Source organism: Plectrocnemia conspersa, unplaced genomic scaffold, assembly GCF_051122295.1.
Source record: "Plectrocnemia conspersa isolate PC_06_02 unplaced genomic scaffold, ASM5112229v1 ptg000013l, whole genome shotgun sequence".
Lineage (NCBI taxonomy): Eukaryota > Metazoa > Arthropoda > Insecta > Trichoptera > Polycentropodidae > Plectrocnemia > Plectrocnemia conspersa.
The window spans coordinates 21,442,037-21,459,768 of NW_028277177.1; the positions used below are offsets into that span (position 1 = coordinate 21,442,037).

General features: G+C 33.7%; 1 protein-coding gene and 1 long non-coding RNA gene across 2 annotated transcripts in view; both read left to right on the plus strand.

Moving 5' to 3' along the window:
• Positions 1-12,165, plus strand: part of dnr1 (E3 ubiquitin-protein ligase defense repressor 1) — a 28,985-nt gene extending 16,820 nt beyond the window's left edge. Inside the window, exons 2-6 of the mRNA XM_088201297.1 lie at positions 8,982-9,799; positions 9,875-10,091; positions 10,202-10,393; positions 10,501-10,631; positions 10,709-12,165. Of these exons, the coding sequence (XP_088057423.1) occupies positions 8,982-9,799; positions 9,875-10,091; positions 10,202-10,393; positions 10,501-10,631; positions 10,709-10,796 (1,446 nt within the window). The 3' untranslated portion in view covers positions 10,797-12,165. The remainder of the gene's footprint in view (positions 1-8,981; positions 9,800-9,874; positions 10,092-10,201; positions 10,394-10,500; positions 10,632-10,708) is intronic.
• On the plus strand, positions 715-3,042 carry LOC148227563 (uncharacterized). The gene is made up of 2 exons (XR_015811897.1): positions 715-1,934; positions 1,988-3,042. It is a non-coding gene; the product is annotated as an uncharacterized LOC148227563 (long non-coding RNA).
• Positions 12,166-17,732: the final 5,567 nt, after the last annotated feature.

Below are 17,732 nucleotides of genomic sequence, written 5' to 3' on the forward strand. Positions count from 1 at the left end.
TTTCGGTTCAGTTAGAGATTCGAAGAGATGGTTTTCAATAGCGTTTACACTTTCAATAATAATGTGGAATATTAGCTATATTATTTATTTACATACTAAATGCATGAAGCTATGTAAACAGCTATGACAATTATTATATGCAGATAAAGGTTTGAGAAACTGGCATATGAGTTGACTTTGCCACAACCTTTAGGTATATATATTTATATATTACTAGCATAGGACCCGTTGATATATCGACGGGAAGCTAATGTTGTGTGTAAAAGTTCCGACAATATAGTTATAATAACATTAAAATGCACACATGCATATACGTGTAGCAAAATATAGATATTATTACGTTGTTTGACGTAATAATTAAATTGTATTCTCTTTTTGTAATTATTTAAAAAAAAGTACTTCATTATCATTTTTAATATAAAGTTATTTTAATTTTATTTAGTTTTGTAAATAATACGTGAATATATTATATAAAATAAAAATTATACACTCAAAATTTATGATTGTTGAGGTCAGTTTATTTTAATGGTTTTGTTTACATTGCAATAATCATATTGCATATACATTACGTTAATCATAAATAATGCAAATATTATTTTTGTATTACATTTCTACATGTGTGTGTATTTATATAAGTTAAACTTTTGTAATAATATTGATAAATAGTCGATAGAGTTTTGCCTCCAAATTTTTGGGAATGATTCATTACATCTAGTATGTTTTTTATTATAAATATATATATGAACAGATGTAATTTGGAATTATGTTGCTAATCTGTCTGTGACGTCTATTGCATATTTTTAGAATCAATAAATACGTGATGACAAAATGTGTTACATACATACATAATAATAATTAGATATGTTATACACTTGCTCGTGGTACTGGTACTCATTAAAACCGGACCTGTTTGTATTTATATCGCATTTTTATGCAAGTAGCGCTTCAACAGATAATACGAGTCATTCTTATCAACAGATCTTTTTGCAACATACGAATGTTTTTCAGCTAGTGATTGCTATTGTGGCAATAAACGATTTGGAAAGTACTCGAGAGTGGGGCAACCCGAAACTCGGCGAAGGATTTTCGGTTCAATTAACTCTAATTCGCGGAAGTAACCTCGATTCCTTCTGGAAAGGGTCAAAACGAGCGCTGTTAACCGGTTTCAGTGCTATACGCTTCGGCATCGGTGGATTGACAGTAACTTTTCAGCCGATAAGGTGAGTTCTGTCAGCGACGCCGTGTCTAAAGCGTTAAATTTGCGATAAGAAAAGTGCGCATTTACAACATAGCTAGCTGTCAATGCCTCGCAATCTTTGTAAGGCGAAAATCGATTGTTTGCTTGGATGTGTGTATCTATCTGCCATATCGGCCCGTATCGACCGTAAATGCGCGATACCGTTAACGTTTCAATGCTCCAAGATTAGCAATGTTTATATTTAGATGGATAGATAAACGCGGCGAATGTTGCTGCTACATATAATAGATACACTCACCGCATGAAGGAGCAATTTTGTATATTAAAGAATGCTATGACTTATTATGGGACATTAAGGCAATTTTAGAGCTTAAAAAAGATTCCAGTGCCGCGTTATTAAAGTCGTAAAGATTTTCCCATTTTCTTCCGGAAGACAATCCGGCGCTGACAAACAATGGCTTTTGATGTTGGCAATTTATCGTAGCTAATACTCGTTTTCCTTGCACCGCCGAGAGGTTATAATGCTCTTCTTTGTGGCTATGAAGCTCTTGGTACGTAGGCGGCAAACCTGTATTTTCGCCTATTGGCTATAAATTAGCAAAATTCCGCAATTCACACATGCGGCGGTAGTGTATATTTACGTTATTTTTATCTAGTCGTTGTCCTTTGTTCGTTTACGGTTTCAAATGTTTAGCTTGTACAAAACAAGCATCATACTTTTGAATCTAAGTCAGAGGTACCGATTCCGTCTACCCAGTCTAAATTAAAGTGTAAGTTTTACAAAGTCAGGATGCGACATGTTTTGTTAGATATTTAATGTACGGAACCAAAAAAATACCTTGCCTCTACATTTTTTTACGATTTTTGTTAATTAATAGCCGGATTATTACAGTGGCGTAGCTAGGGGGGTGCCGCGAGGTGCACTTGCTTGGGGGCGGCATTTCCGCGATGGAATGACCGTTTTAAACTGAACGCGCTAGAAAATATACATTACTGTGCAAAAGTTTTGGGCATCCTGATTCAGTAATATTATTTAAATAATATCATCACAACAATTCTGGTTTTTATTACCAAACATTTTTTTCGTGTTGTTGAACAATCAACACAACTGTTTAAAACATAAGAGCAGTAATTTTTCGGTATTTTTATGACTTACTGGACTTTCTTCGAAATTATACGAAAAAATGCATATTACGACCGACCGACCCCAAACTTTTAATTGCTTGTTATTAAAAATAATAATTCTTCCTGAGAATAATTCATTTGTGTTTATGTCTATATCTATTCAACAGGAGAGCTAAATATCCTCCATTAATACCATATTTAGCAGGTGCCTTAAAAGGGATTAAAAGTTCCATTTTAAGCAGGTACCGAACGAAGATCTTCAACCATTTCTGTAGAAGATATTTTTTTATTTCTAAGGCTTGTTATTTTTAAATACTTGGCTGCATCTTCATCAGTCGTTTTTGCCCTTGCACCATTTTTTTGTCTTTAAATGGACCTGTTTCTGCAATTTTTTTGATAATATGTTTCATTGCGTGTCTTGAAACTTCGATTTTTTTGCAATCTGTCGTTATCTTAAACCTTCTTTATAATGGGATATTACTTGGCATCTTTAGAATACTGATTTTTTTTTAAATACAATCAATAGACAACACAATGAAGATTTTAAAATTACAAACATAGCTACTATAGTTTTCTGTTATAATTAGAGATTTTTTTATTATAACAGTCGAGATTTTATCATTGCACAGTTTGTTTATAAGTTGGTCGGCAGCTAAAGGAAAAAAATGTGGTAATGCATGCAATTAAATAATTTGCAAAGAAAAATCGTCCCAACAAAATAATTTATTTTCTTAAAAAAAAAACACAAATTTCTCGCCACGCGGCTTACTTTTTTATTGACCTAATTAATTCTTAAGGAAATTTTTTTATTATCGTCTATATTTATTTATTATACTCCGTATACATTTTTATATATGTATGTATATAAATCGGGTCAAGGGGTAGCTAGGGGCCGGTTCATGTGCTTGCTACCTTACGTCTTGAGTGAAAGGAGAAATGTATTTTTTATTGCTATAGAATTCGAATATGAAATATAATTGCTTTCGTGGGAGTATATCTGATGTGACGGTGTATATGTTCGCATATTGAAAAAAACATACGTTTTTTGCGATCGAGCTTTCTAGAAAAAGCTTTGCGTTTGATATTTTTTTATTTTTTATCCAAAAGGTGCAGAAATTCTATTGAGTTGAAAACTCATGAACTATTGACTCGCGTGTAATCATTATTTTTGACATTCTTTGAAATATATGTTAAATTTAAGTCACCTCTAACCTCGGTTGTGATACGGAACTGTTTTTTTTTGTGAATAGTTTTTTTTATCTTATATTTGTATAACTAAAAAAAGGTTAGGATACTCACTTATCGTAATGATCGAACATTGTTCTTCAATTGTCATACTGAATGCTGGACAATGGAAGCAATTAAAAAGTGTCAAGGTCGCGTTCTGAACTTCGATTCAATAATAATTAACCCGATCAAATGCAGCGGCATACATAATAAACGCCAGTTAGATGCAATACCGTCCATTGACAATCACGCACCATAACCGTGATATATTGTTACTTAATGATATTTCGATCGATAGAGAGAAAAAAACACTTCCGTCCCGCATCCGAATTCTCACTTTTAATATTGAAGTTCAAGGCGAATCTCAATTTGTCGATTGACGGCAATTCTCTCTGGGTTATCGATAACGCTTCGGGTCAGCTGGTGACCCTAGCTATCGCCTGAAGCGTGACTCAGTCCAATTTCGCTTCCGTATCGATGATTAAAATTGCAAGTGTGCATACTACAATATGTGCACGATGCATGTACTTACGTATCCGAATCTGGCGTTCATCCATCGCAAATTGGAGTTGCACGCGGCGAGTGCATGTGCGAGTCGTGCTCGGCGCGTGCCTACTCTTCTCCGAGCCAAGCGGCCGCAATAGAGTCACCTATATAATGCCATGTTTTCCACGTAATTTCACTAAGATTGGCACGTGCGAAAAAACGAGTCTGAACGGCCAGATCTAATTTAGGCGTCGTCGCATTGTCTGCTCGTGCATACTTGAGCAGCACGTGCTGTCAACATTTTTGCAACTAGAACTAGATCGTATCAACTATTCGTAGGTTCGTTTTCATTCTGCGAAGAATTTGAATGGAGAAACGTCAGAGTCTGGCTTCTTTCTTTGTCTGAAAATAAATATAAAAGCGTCGTAATCTTAACCATTATTTACTCAAAGATGAGTTGGACGAACTTTTTATATTAAACATCGGCTGAGCTTGATCCATCCATTTAGGATGTTACTAAACCATGCCATTTTCCTTCTATTTTCCCTTTCAATATCAGCTGAAGTATCTTGTATTACTTAGCCGAAGTACTCCAGTTTAGATCGTTGTGTGATTATTTCTAGATTTATTTGTGTTTATCCTATCTTCTGTTCTTTTCACGTGCAACATGTTTAATCCATCTACGTGCTCACTATATGTTCTGAAAACTATGAAATATCACATTTTACAGTGTTGCTTTTAAAAGATTCTTTTAAAAAAAATATTTGATATTTTATAGATGATTTCCATAGCATGAATAGGGGGAGCAACGTGCCATTATTAAGTAATATTCAATCGAAAGCGGAGACAAGACCATTGATTTTTGAAATACCGTGTTGTTTCTTATATAATTGCAGTAATATTTAGCATTATATGTAAGACCACATATTAAATGGTAATTTTTACTGATGGTCAAAATAATTTTTTTAGTCAGTATTTATATTATATGCTCTGTATTTTAATCTCAATGTCAGTTTTATGTTGATAGATGGTCAACATAATAATACACGGTCAAGGTGTTTTAAGCCCAACAAGCCAAGCGTGCTCTACGCCGCCGCTCAGTCGTTATTCCTGCTCCGTTCGTTGCTTGAATACAATTTTTGCATGAACATTCACACAATTCGCATGACACTCTTGAAGTAGTGAAATAAATTAATAAATATTTGTAGAAAGTTTCATTTAAACTTACACGTTTAAAGCAGTCACATTTTTATGAATGGAGTAAGTATGTACAACAAATCAAGCGTGCTCTCCGCCGCCGGTCTGTCGTTATTCCCGCTTCGCGTCATATATATTCGATTCGTTGAGAGTTATTCCTGGGGCGTGCAATGTTCAGACCAACTCTCGCTCGCACCTAACCTGTCTTAACAGTTTTGGCGCGAACGAGATATATCTAAAATAAATTATCATATTTATAAATGTCATACTTAATATTTTTAAGTCACATGATGGTTCTATATATATATGTAAATTCTGATCATCTTATATTTTTTTCTAACTTTTTAATATTTATTCTGACACAAAGTTGTTTTAAATTTTTGCAATTTAATTTGTTGCTCTATTTCATTACATTACTTTACTCGAAATGGAATTAAGTTATAATCACAAATGCATAAGTACAATATGCAGATGTTCACATCCTAAAATAAAAAAAATCCTCTAAATATAGTCATATATTATTTTTATAGTAGGTATATAATAGTTTTAACTATTATTATAGATTAATGTTGATGTCTCCATATAAGATTAATCGCAAATTGTTTTTCTAGTTTTGTTATCTCAAATGCTTATCTATGTGCTTGCAATAGTTAAATTTCAAAGGTTAACTTTCTGACAACATATTATTAAATCCGATCATTTTGTTATTTATGTAACTACCTTTATCTCTCCGCGTATCTATATGTTGCTATTGTAAATATGTGTTATGCCATTTACCGTAATAATCACGAACGATAATCGATTGTCAATTTTGATTTTCAAACAGTTTGTATTATTAGAACATTTCCATGAAGATAAACATATTTTAGTCAAATATTTTTATAGGTCACTACGCCTCCTTCAAGTTGTTGAACCAACTGTTTTTTTTATACGTTATAGTTGAAATAGCATACATGTTTTACATCAGAATAAAAATAACTTGTTTACAGTGTAGATGAGAAATTTACAATCGATTTCAGGTTTTATTTGTATGTACAATTGGAATAGATACACACTTCAGAAGACGATATTATTGCATCATATGCATACACTTGTGCATGAATCTATAGAGTAGCTCCTAATTTTTATTTTACCAGGACGTTGTGACCTTCGACGATTCTGCTGCGCAGTTGTTTTTTTTTTGTTTCACAGGTGCTCGATTTTTTGATCGTTTTTTCTCTCTATCCACACATAGAATACACCATGTGCGTGTGTGTTTATCGCATCACACTCGGAATGGTATAAATAAACACAGCATGTGTTTGATTAGCGATTTTTGCTATCACGTCCTCGTTTTTCTCCCCCTTTGGGATTCACGTTGTCGACGTTATCGACAACGTGAATCTGTTTACAATAGCTGTGTTAGCAACTAAAATTTTTACTTTTTAAATCCAAACATCCCGGGTCAGTTTGTTTTACGATAGTGCCGGGGTCATCCGCGTCACGTTTCTATATGTGTGACATTTCAAAAGTGTCCTACCACCTACTTCATCAATTATAACGTTAATACAAATTGAAAAACTATTCGTAATCCAGATATTTTGAACAATGCAAGAGCGTCTTCTAGTATTAGCGTCTGTTAATACTTATTTAGAGATTAAATTAGGTGTCCTTTTTATAGAACGCTCTGCGCTAACGGGTTAATATAATTAAGACGTAGAAAAGCCGTATCGTGCGAACGTGTGCGGCCTTCGTAATAAGGCTTCTACGCCATTTAAAACAATAACATTATGCTCGACCTGTTCGTCATTGTTTAGCCAGCGCAACGTCGTCGCTGAAATTGATCAAATGCATATGCAAATTTAGCAACTGGTACGTGTTAATGAACACTTATATTGCATGAGCTTTCTTCAGCGAATAATATTTGATCAAGTCAGGCCGGTGCAACTTGTGCTGATAACATTTTCTCATTGCGCAGCTTTTTTTAGATGCATTTTCAATAATCGTTAGTGTGTCGTGAAAATTGTTATGAATAAAAAAAAATCATTTTTAAAATTTAAAATTTTATGCTACTAAACTCAGATATTTATTTGCATTTACTGTAATTTATTTTTATATTTTACTTATAAACATAAATAGTAATACGCATTAAATAACAGGTTATAATTGGATTTGTGGCATATGCGATTCGGACCATAACGGTCTCTGGTTCAGGTTTTTCGGGGCTTGTCCGATTTCGAGTTTAATCTGATTTGTGTTTATTTTCATATCACTCTTGATGCGATTTCAGTAAATGTACTAAATATTGTTAAGGTCTGTCTTTTCTCTTTGTTTGGATCGCAAAACATTATCTGTGATATTTTCCTGAAAACGCGAAAACAAGTCGACTCGCGTAAATTTATTTATATATATAGTAAATACAGCGTGCACACAAGTCGGGCAAACACACGTTTTCTATGCGAATCGAAGGCGACCCGCATTTTTACCAGAGTCGCATTCTTGAAGAGTTTCGCTAGTTGGCGAAATTTTGACGCGTAGTCCATGCGTGTTTACTTACGCGCACTGCCTCTTGGCGAGTCATTGAACTGCCCTGATCGTCTCCTAATGAGTTTGTTATTGTATGTGCGCCTTGCTCTAACTGGCGACTAGTCCCAAAATAACACGTCGCTGGCTCCTGCATGGTCACCTTGCTCGCTTGTATCTATCTATCTACAAGCTAGCACACGTTCAAATGTTTCCACTTTGTTTATGTGCGAGAGACTCGTCCGAATAGGCTTTTTTGCGAATGCGTAAATTACTATATCCTTTCCAAGGTCCCAGAATTTATAATTAGGTGACACGCCCACAATGTGCCGCTGATAAACTTGAATCTTTCTGAAGTCTGACCCCGACGTGACAGCTGCTATCTTTCAATTCGAAAACACTCTCTCTCTCTCTCTCTCATGGTTACAATAATTGATTGACCCACACAGTCTTATCTGCTTGAACCGTTCAGGAACTGTTGTGTCATAATAACTCATCTCGAACGAATAAACATGCTCGCACATGTAGTACAAACTTGTCTTTGAGCATGATTACTTTATCTTATCGATATGGATTTTTGGGGGTTATTTCCCCCAGTGAGTCACAACTTTTAATGCGGCCGGGCTTACAAATTTTTGAACCTGAGAAGATAAGAGCAAAGAGAAAGTCAGCTGTGTGTTAAAGTACTTTGTTAGAAGTGCAGGAAGCACGTGACACCCCATTTTTTGAGGGTATGGTAAGTTATATTAAATAAAAATGCATAGGACTGGCGGACTATGCATTTTTATTTAATATAACTTATCTATATGTACAGTGGCGAATATGTCATTTTTATTGACATGCTATTTTTGTTCATAAAGACTAATAAATTGATGCGTAATAAAATTATTAAATTAAAAATAAAAGCTACTAGAATGCATATTTATTTCATTTCTCGAGTGATATCCTATAAATATCAAATGACTCTGTCTATCTAAAATATTTTGGTTTAGTTCTGCTTTTAACCGTTTTCGTGCCACGATATATTTCAAAAATACGTAAAATTAACTCACTCCCAGGTGTATATTAACAAATTCATTACTTTAAGGATTAATACGGCGTTTCACAATAATGCTGCTAATGTAATATTTTTATATTGTTAATATGTCACAGCAACCTAATTTAATTTCAATATACATTTTATCACACAATTCTGAAAGCTTAAATAATTGATGAATTCTATTAATTTCTTGCTTTTGACTTATAGGTATGTGAGCAACTGGGCATCGGACCAGAAGCTGACTATTTTGGGTTGAAAATATCAAAATGTTCGCCGGCAACAGATGCGGTCGAATCTAACAATTCCGGAGGGTACAGCGACAGCGACGATGAAGCGTCCGGCGAGTGGGCGAACCTCCGCAATCTGATGACGGCCCAAACTCGCCTCCGTTTACGCGTCAAGTTCTGGGTTCCGCCCCACAGACTGCTCTTGCCCGCAACCCGTCATCAGTTCTACTTAAACGCCCGTCGCGACCTCATCAACGGCCGCATGGTCGTAGCCGATTGGGACATCGCAAGCAAGCTAGTCGCCTTCATAGCGCAAGCCGAATACGGAGATTGCGATCCAGAAGCCCCTTTGACCAACTTGTACAGTCAGTACCATAACATTGGGCCCCAAAATGAGAAACCCATCGATTACGTCCAGCACATAATCGACTATCACTGCGGAATGACCGGCATGAAGTCATCCACGGCCGAATACCAAGTGTTGAAGCACATCTCTGAATTGGAATCCTTCGGAGAGGAGTTGTTTTTCTGCAAGCCGCCCGGGCCACACAATAACAACGACGCACACAGTCTTTACACTCACCTGCTGTACCACGGAAAGGACGTAGAAGTACCGACTAAATACAATAGTATGTACGCCAGCCAGACGGTGGGATGTTTGACTACAGGGGGAGTCCAAGAAGGCGTCGTTGAGGGATGCGGATGCAAACTGGGTATGTGCGTCGGCGTCGGTCCACAAGGAATCGTCGTGTATCGCCCCGGAAACGGGACTGGACCAGATGCTAATGAAAAACAAAGGTATGCATCGAATTATATGCTTTGATATCATATACGTAACGTTCATGATTATTAATATTTTATTAATTTTTATAGCATTCCTTACACTTCGATCATCCGTGCTGCACCAGTCCGTAAAAACTTTCAACTGACGTATTTGAACGGCGAAGGAAAAGAAACACAGCTCAATATCAAAATGTATTCGGGCCCCATTGCTGCCGCGTTGTATAGAGCCGTCACCGAGAAACATGCGTTCTATTGTTGCGAGACTGTTCGCAGCGATGTTACAAAACAATTCATCAGGGATCTCAAGGTGAAAATTTAGATTAAATACGTTACGTATAACATACATTAAGACCACTCAATAAAAATATTGGAGACTCATCATGCATATGTACTAATGTTTATATCTGCGTTTTTCAGGGTACTATTATATCAATATTCAATGAAGATTCCACAATTGGTAAAAAGTATGTGTTCGATATTCGTCGTACGTATACCGAAGTGTACGACAACGCAATGCGTGCGCTGTTTGCAGCCGGTAGCGGTCCAGGACACCTTCCGACCTTAGATGGATGCAATAATGGACACCGCAGAAGTTCTCAATGTGGAATAGTACGTATCTTTAAGTTTTTTATTTGCTTTATAAAAATATTTTCTTGCAATTATGTATTAGTTTATATTGTAAATGTTATGCATTATTAATTTATATTTGCTTCTAGGAATCCCGGGAGCGCAGTAACAGCTTATCGCAACAAGCAGATTTTGCTTGTAGAGTGTGCATGGATAAGTCGATGGATACTCTTTTCCTTCCTTGCAAGCATGTCTTGTGTTGTTTAGAATGTGCCACCAGGTATATATACATATAATTATATAAACTTTTAATTATATCATTTTATACATGAAAGTGAAGTAATTTTTCCATTTTAGGTGTGATAGGTGTCCATTCTGCAGGAGTGAGATTGAAAAAGCTTTCAAAATATTCTTTCCCGCAAATGTGTACAGTGCGAACCAATAAAATATAAACTAAAACTCGACAATTGTGATATAAGTTTAAGGATTAACGAGTCATAAGAAAAAAATGTGATAATTTATTTAAGTAACTGCTGCCTTTAATCATGTGAAAAGTATCGATTGACATGCGTAGCCTTCGTAGTTCTTCTGTTTTGTGCAAGAAACAAGGAAATGAACAGTTTTTGCAAGGATTACGTTCTGATGGATTCACACTCGCTAGGAATATTTGGACAAACTAAAATAAACATGATACTCAGCTGGACTGAAGTTTGTGCTTGTGCGACGGAACTATCTGGATCGTCTCAATGTGATCGTTTGTGATTTGTGAACTATCAACTACTTGAACCATCCTCGCTTAGTTTAGTTTGAAATTATATCATTTGTTTATATCGATTATGATTAAAAATCATTTTTTAAATTAGCTAAAAGTACAAAAAATATCAATTTTTCATATAATTAATTTAGAAAATATAAGTTTTGCTTTTGATTTTATTATATTTTTATGCCAATAATATTTTTTAAGCTGTTTCGTTTTAGAAATGAGCATTTTTAATTTTATGGTTATTATAATAGAATACATGTCAAGATTGAATCGTATTGACACGGGCAACATATAAATGTTATTGATATGTGAGGTTGTGAAATTCATACAAATCAATTACGTTTATGTGAAATGTAAGTTGTCTTGCATTTATTAATTTGATAATTTATATGGAAAACATTTTTTACATACTGCATCGAGTGTATATCTAAAATAAATTGTGAGTCTGAAATGTGTGATGACAAATCTCTTTAATCGTTTATACTTTTTATGGATAATATATCATATAATTAATATTAAAATTGATTTTCGAACATGTTATGTAAAAATGATGCTCTATTTTATAATATGTTTATGATGCTTTGATTATCTGTTATGATTTTGAATATCTTATCATGCTGTATTCTTGTTATATAAAGTCAATATTATGTTTAGAGTTATCGTTAAATTGAAAGATGTATTAATCGCCAGCATTTCAGACATATTTCCTGCTCTATTTTATATATTTATAACTAGTCAATATTGAGAAAGCTTGAAAGGCAAGACCTTTTTGCATGATGTTACCTCTGAGTGAAATAAATTTATGTACTGCATTGTTTTTTTTTGTAAGGTTTTGTAATAACGAAAGAGGTGTATCTCATTTAATATTGTAGCTATTAAGACGAATTAATATTTTTTAACGTAAGTTATATTATATACAGTATTAACCACCGTTAATTATGTAATTCGACATTATACCAGTTGTTGATGATATTTTTTTGTATGTTTAAAAGATATGGTTGAAGTATTTTTCAATGAGAAATAATATAAAAATATATACAAATACTAAAAATGTTTTTAATTATTTAGATGTATATATGAGATTCTTGATAATTTAAGAAAAGGTTTAATATTGTGTTTTAACATTATAAATATTTTTCATTCCAAATTTTAATTTGAAAATCTAATAAATATTTTAAAACTTTGTATAGATCTGCGAGATAATTCCTCTATTATTATCTTCATATTTTTTTTATTAAAATCAATAAAAAAAATTTAATTAACATGGGTAAACATGTTTACAATTTATTTTAAACTTACTGTCCTGGAACTTTGCTTCCCATTAGGAAAAAATTGTAGAAAAAAAGATAAATAAGACTTAAATACATAAGTATGAATTTTAAAACTGCAATTTAGATGATGTTTTTCTACAACTTAATTTTAAAATACACAAATCGAAAATTACAGAGTTTGTGTCAGCAGTTAGAACTAATTTTTTTAAGTTAGAACATGTGCATTTTTCTTACAAATACTTTTTATTTAACACTACATTATTATTTACCGAAACAGAATTATTATTTTGTGCACTACAGTAATATTTACCCTTGAATATTTATTTTTTATCACTAATCTTTTACTGTTATCTTGTACCTTGCACCAATAACTTTTATTTGTAAGATTGCATCTTACCTTCAACCATTACATTATATCTTGAATGGCTGTATATTTCAAACAATGATAATTCGCTATTTTAAAAAATGAATACTGGAATATTGATATTGAATAACATATGTGCAGTATACATTTTATTGTGTATATTGGTTTATTCAATTTTTTATGAATATTTAATATATTTTTAATTTATACTATTTTTGAGCAATACTGGACTATTCAGATCATCACGAGGCGGTCTTAGAGCTAACGCCGAGCAGCAATTAAACTTCAATCTTTGCCAACGGCGATGTCAAATCCTTCAATATCATTAGTCCGAAAGTTTTCTCTAAAGTCGAGTATTGGCTTTTATATTGTAAGGAGAGAAGCCCCTCTGCATATAACTGCATCTTTCAGGAACGGCGTACGTTGATGCATTATGTTTATTTTGCCAACTTTTTTAATTACCAATTTCATTAGATATTTGCTTCGAATACCTTTCTATGTAAGTCGTGCTTTTATTGTCGCCACAATATATTTCATCTTTAGCTAATGAGATGTATAAAATATTAAAAATAGGTACACAATAAATTTCATAAACTATACAATAATACAGATGCCAAACATAAAGAGCGATTAAATTTTATTTGCTAAAAAAATACAATTGTAAAAAAAACGACACAAAAATGTGATTAAAATTTATTTGTTAAAAAACTATTATTTTAAAAAATAATACAACTAAACTTTAATCATTTAATTAAGATCTTATTATTGTTATGTTGCATGTTTTTCCCGACGAGGAAAATAGAATGAAGAGTGTTTTTCATCCATACACACCTTGTATTTATTTACAATATTTTCCATTTTTCGCTCCAATAGTATATTTTTAATTGTTATTTCTTTATTATAGCTAGTCCAGTGTTTTTATCAACAAGCTATTGACTGAAGTTATCTGAGAGTCTTATCATATATGTATTAATGTATCTGATATAAATTTCAGTCACAAGTGTTTAATTAGTATTATAAAGGTGATCAAGCTGCAGTGTCCTTTACTTTTTTAAACAAAATAAACACAAATTTAAGAATTTCTTCTTATTAATATAACATTTGATGTATTTCATTAATTATGAAAAAAAAATCAATTAAATGGCCGCCTCTGGACCTTTTGCAGCAACCGATCCTTTACATTTCGGGCGTTCTCTCGCTATAACTAGTCGGATGTTGGTTTTTAGGTGCCCAAATATTTCGGGTTTGTCGGCGTAGACACGATCCTTAGCACAACTCCCCAAAAAAATCCAACGGCGTTAAATCGCATGATCTTGGTGGCCATTTGATGTCGCAAAAACGTGAAATAATGGGACCTGAGAACTTCTCACGTAAAACATCTAACGTTGCAAATTGCGACATTTGTCGGAACCACGTGTCTTCCACATCAATATATTGGATTTCGTGTCAAAAATAATCGGTTATCATACACCTATAGCGCTCACCGTTTTCAAAAAAATAAGGCCCAATGACGCCGCCTGACCACAATGCGCACTAAACAGTCACGCGTTGAGCGGTGGTTAAGCGATCCATTCGTAAATATGTTATTGTAAATTACCATTTGAATACGTTTGATTATTGACAGCTGTCTGATTTACAGTGCTGCCAACACAGGAATCTCGACTTGGATCACCTTTATATAGCGTCTCTTGTTTTGTTTTGTGTGAGGTCCCCATCCAAATGCGCAGAAAAATGCCTATCGAGACCTGTGAACGTAAAATAAGGATAATGGAATACAACTTGACAATTGCGTAATTCAAACAAAAGCAACCCGCAATAAGATAACGACATATTAATACAATAGATTTAAACTGAACATACCACTACGGTTAAACCCTTGTAGTGTCTGTAGAACAAAACGATCCTTTCACCGTAAGACGGATAGCATCGCAAGGCCCAACATTCCGTTACACAATTCTTCGATCTCGGAGGTATTCATCAAGCAAATGTCACTTTCTAAAGGCGTATAATTATTTCGTCGTTCTAAGAAGCGAGTGCGACTATTAGCTTGATGATCGCTGAATAATTGTGATTGGTTAGCAAACTTTGCAGCCCTGGATACTTAAGCCTGGACTCCAATGAGAAGAGGGGAGTCACAACTGGCAGAATCCGGCAGAAGCCCGCCCGCCCGCGGACAACATACTATCATGTACATTCGCATCAGAGAGCTCTTGCACCGACAACATCCCTGCGGCAGCTTCTCCACCACCGCTCGGGGAATAACGATCTCGCCCATCATAGTCTGTTACAATATGTAATTTAATCTAATAAAATTCTTACTAGTTTCCACCCGCGTTTCACTGGCTGCGAAGTCACATCCCTCAGGGTTAGAATCCTGAAACTAAAATTTTTATTTATTTGTTACTTTCTAAAAACAGCATTATGGTAAAATCCTAATACTATAGAGGTATTGCGCTGCTGTTTACTTCTTGAATTACACCGCAAACGATATTGCTCGTTGAGGTTGAAAATACGATAATCATTCTGAAGAAGAGTATAAGACTTTTTTGCTAAAAATAAAAACCTTTTAAATTTTACTAATACTGTGCAGGTTTATTTTGACACAAAGATGCCAAATGAAACTTCCATCTCAGTTGATATGCCTTGCAAAATTAAATCCGGTAACCGGCACCTAAGCATATTTATATAAGCTTCGTTTTTATTTATTTCTCGTAACAGAAAGTATTATAGGGGGTAGTCAGTCATAATGACTTAGTGGCCTTTAATAATCGTATTATTATTAATGAGTATTTCCACCGCTACTAAATTAGAACAATGTGTAATTAAAAAAATACAAAATTATATAAATTAATATATTTTTTTATACATATTACAATTTTTATAACTTGTTATTTCAAATTTTAATCTTGTAACTGTGAATAAATTGCAGTGGTGTTGGAAGGAATATGCGAGCAAAATCTCTCAATAGGCACCGGATTTTGTGAGCGCCATCATTAAAATTCGTACTAAAAAATTCATTATGGTGCTTACTAAACAAAAGGTTTTATGTGGCACAATTAAGAAGGGCTCGGTGCTTAATCTACTTTATACACAGATACTGCCTCAAGGATTAAATAAATCTAATTATAAAGTGCATTTAATATTACAAATATTTATATTTACAACTTAAAATAAAAATATACATAATCATTAACATATATTTAAACAACACAAGTAATGCAAGAAAAATTAAAATAAGACAATATTTTTAAGGTACCCGTCTTTTTGAAATTAGTAACTACGTTAAATTTGTAACTACGTTCAACTTACTGTGGTTTTTGTTTTTTTATTACTATTAAATACTAGGTTTGTTATAGTTACCAAGCGACAAAACAAAAATCAATAAAGCCGTTAAAAAATTCAAGACTCTATTAGACAATACAGCAAAATATTAAATTCAAAATTATTTTAAGACCTTGTCAGCCTCAAAAAGCAACGACTACACGCTGTGGAAAGCTGAGAAGAAGCTAAAGCAACCCATATCATACTCGCCGTCAGTTATAAACGGAAACAATACATGTGTTAGAAGTGATAATGAAAAGGCCGATTTGCAGCTGATTTGAAAGAGGTATTCACACCATACGATCCTGCGACAGAAACTACAAGGGATGCAAAGGAAATTGCAGATTATCTAAGAGCACCGCCACCCCTTCAAGCGAGTCTAATAATAAAAGAAATAAAACAAATAGTATTAACATACACAAATCCAAAAAAAGCGAAGGGGTCTGAATTAATATCAGAAAAAATAATTATCGGGAAAAGGAATGAAAATTATCACAATAATATTTAACGCTATATTAAGGCTGGAATACTTACCTTTGTCCTGGAAAGTAGCAGATGTAATAATGATACCAAAACCAGGAAAACCACTCGAAGAAACAACGTTGTATAGAACGATAAGCCTGTTAAGGTGGGCACACACGTAACTGCAAGCTTGACAAACATGGATGGTCAATCTTTTTGTACAAGCGCTTGAGCGTTTGTATGATAATTTTGCACAAGCATTTAGAAGATTGAAGGAATTTCGATTATGGAAGCTCGTACAAGCTGGTCTAGTCGAGGCACTGAAGAGATTTAAGTACCGACACTGTGGTACTACCACTTGTTTCACTATTTGCGAGATCAAGACAGGCCCAGAAGCTCTTAATCCAACTTGAATGAAACATATGTAAGTGTTATTTATATACATACACATTTTATTTATAAAACAGAACACAATACAAATCTAGTATATTGATTTAATAATTAATTACATGTACACAAAATTATTGAAATTTATAAAGGTACCTAAACAAATGAATGCACAACACAATATTAATGTTTACTTGTTTAGTGTACAAGGTTGTCTTGCCAATGCATTTGTCTTTCATTGACAAAAACCTCTTTACACTTGTTTGCCATCAAATGTTGTACTTCCAACGATCCGTCTTTGTAAAGGCACCATATTCGAATTCTCAGATGTTAAACCAGTAATGACTACACCTTCTTCCATGTCTTCAAAATCTAAAGATTCAAAGTGGACGTAGGTGTGACTAACAACTGACATTAAATAATTATGTAAAACACAAGTTGCTTTTACTGTGTCATCGATATTTGCCAATTTCATATTCATAGCAGTGTGATAGATTCAAAAGCGTGCTATAAAAATCCCTAAGAGCTTCTTGACAATTTGGCGTGCTTTCGTTAAATGGTAGTTATAATTTTTTTAGCACCTCATAAATAGCCTACTCATGTGGAAAAATCACAGTTGAGTATTCATAACTCTTCCTGGTCGCAAAAAATCGCAATGTTGTTGTTAATCTTTTGTGTGATGTTATTGCTTGTCTCATGATTGTATCTTGCTTTTTTAAGGTTTTACGAGTGACAAAAGGTTAAAATAAGTGTCTTCGTTCATTCAAAGATAATTATACCAGTCCCGAGCATATATTTTCATCTCATTAAATA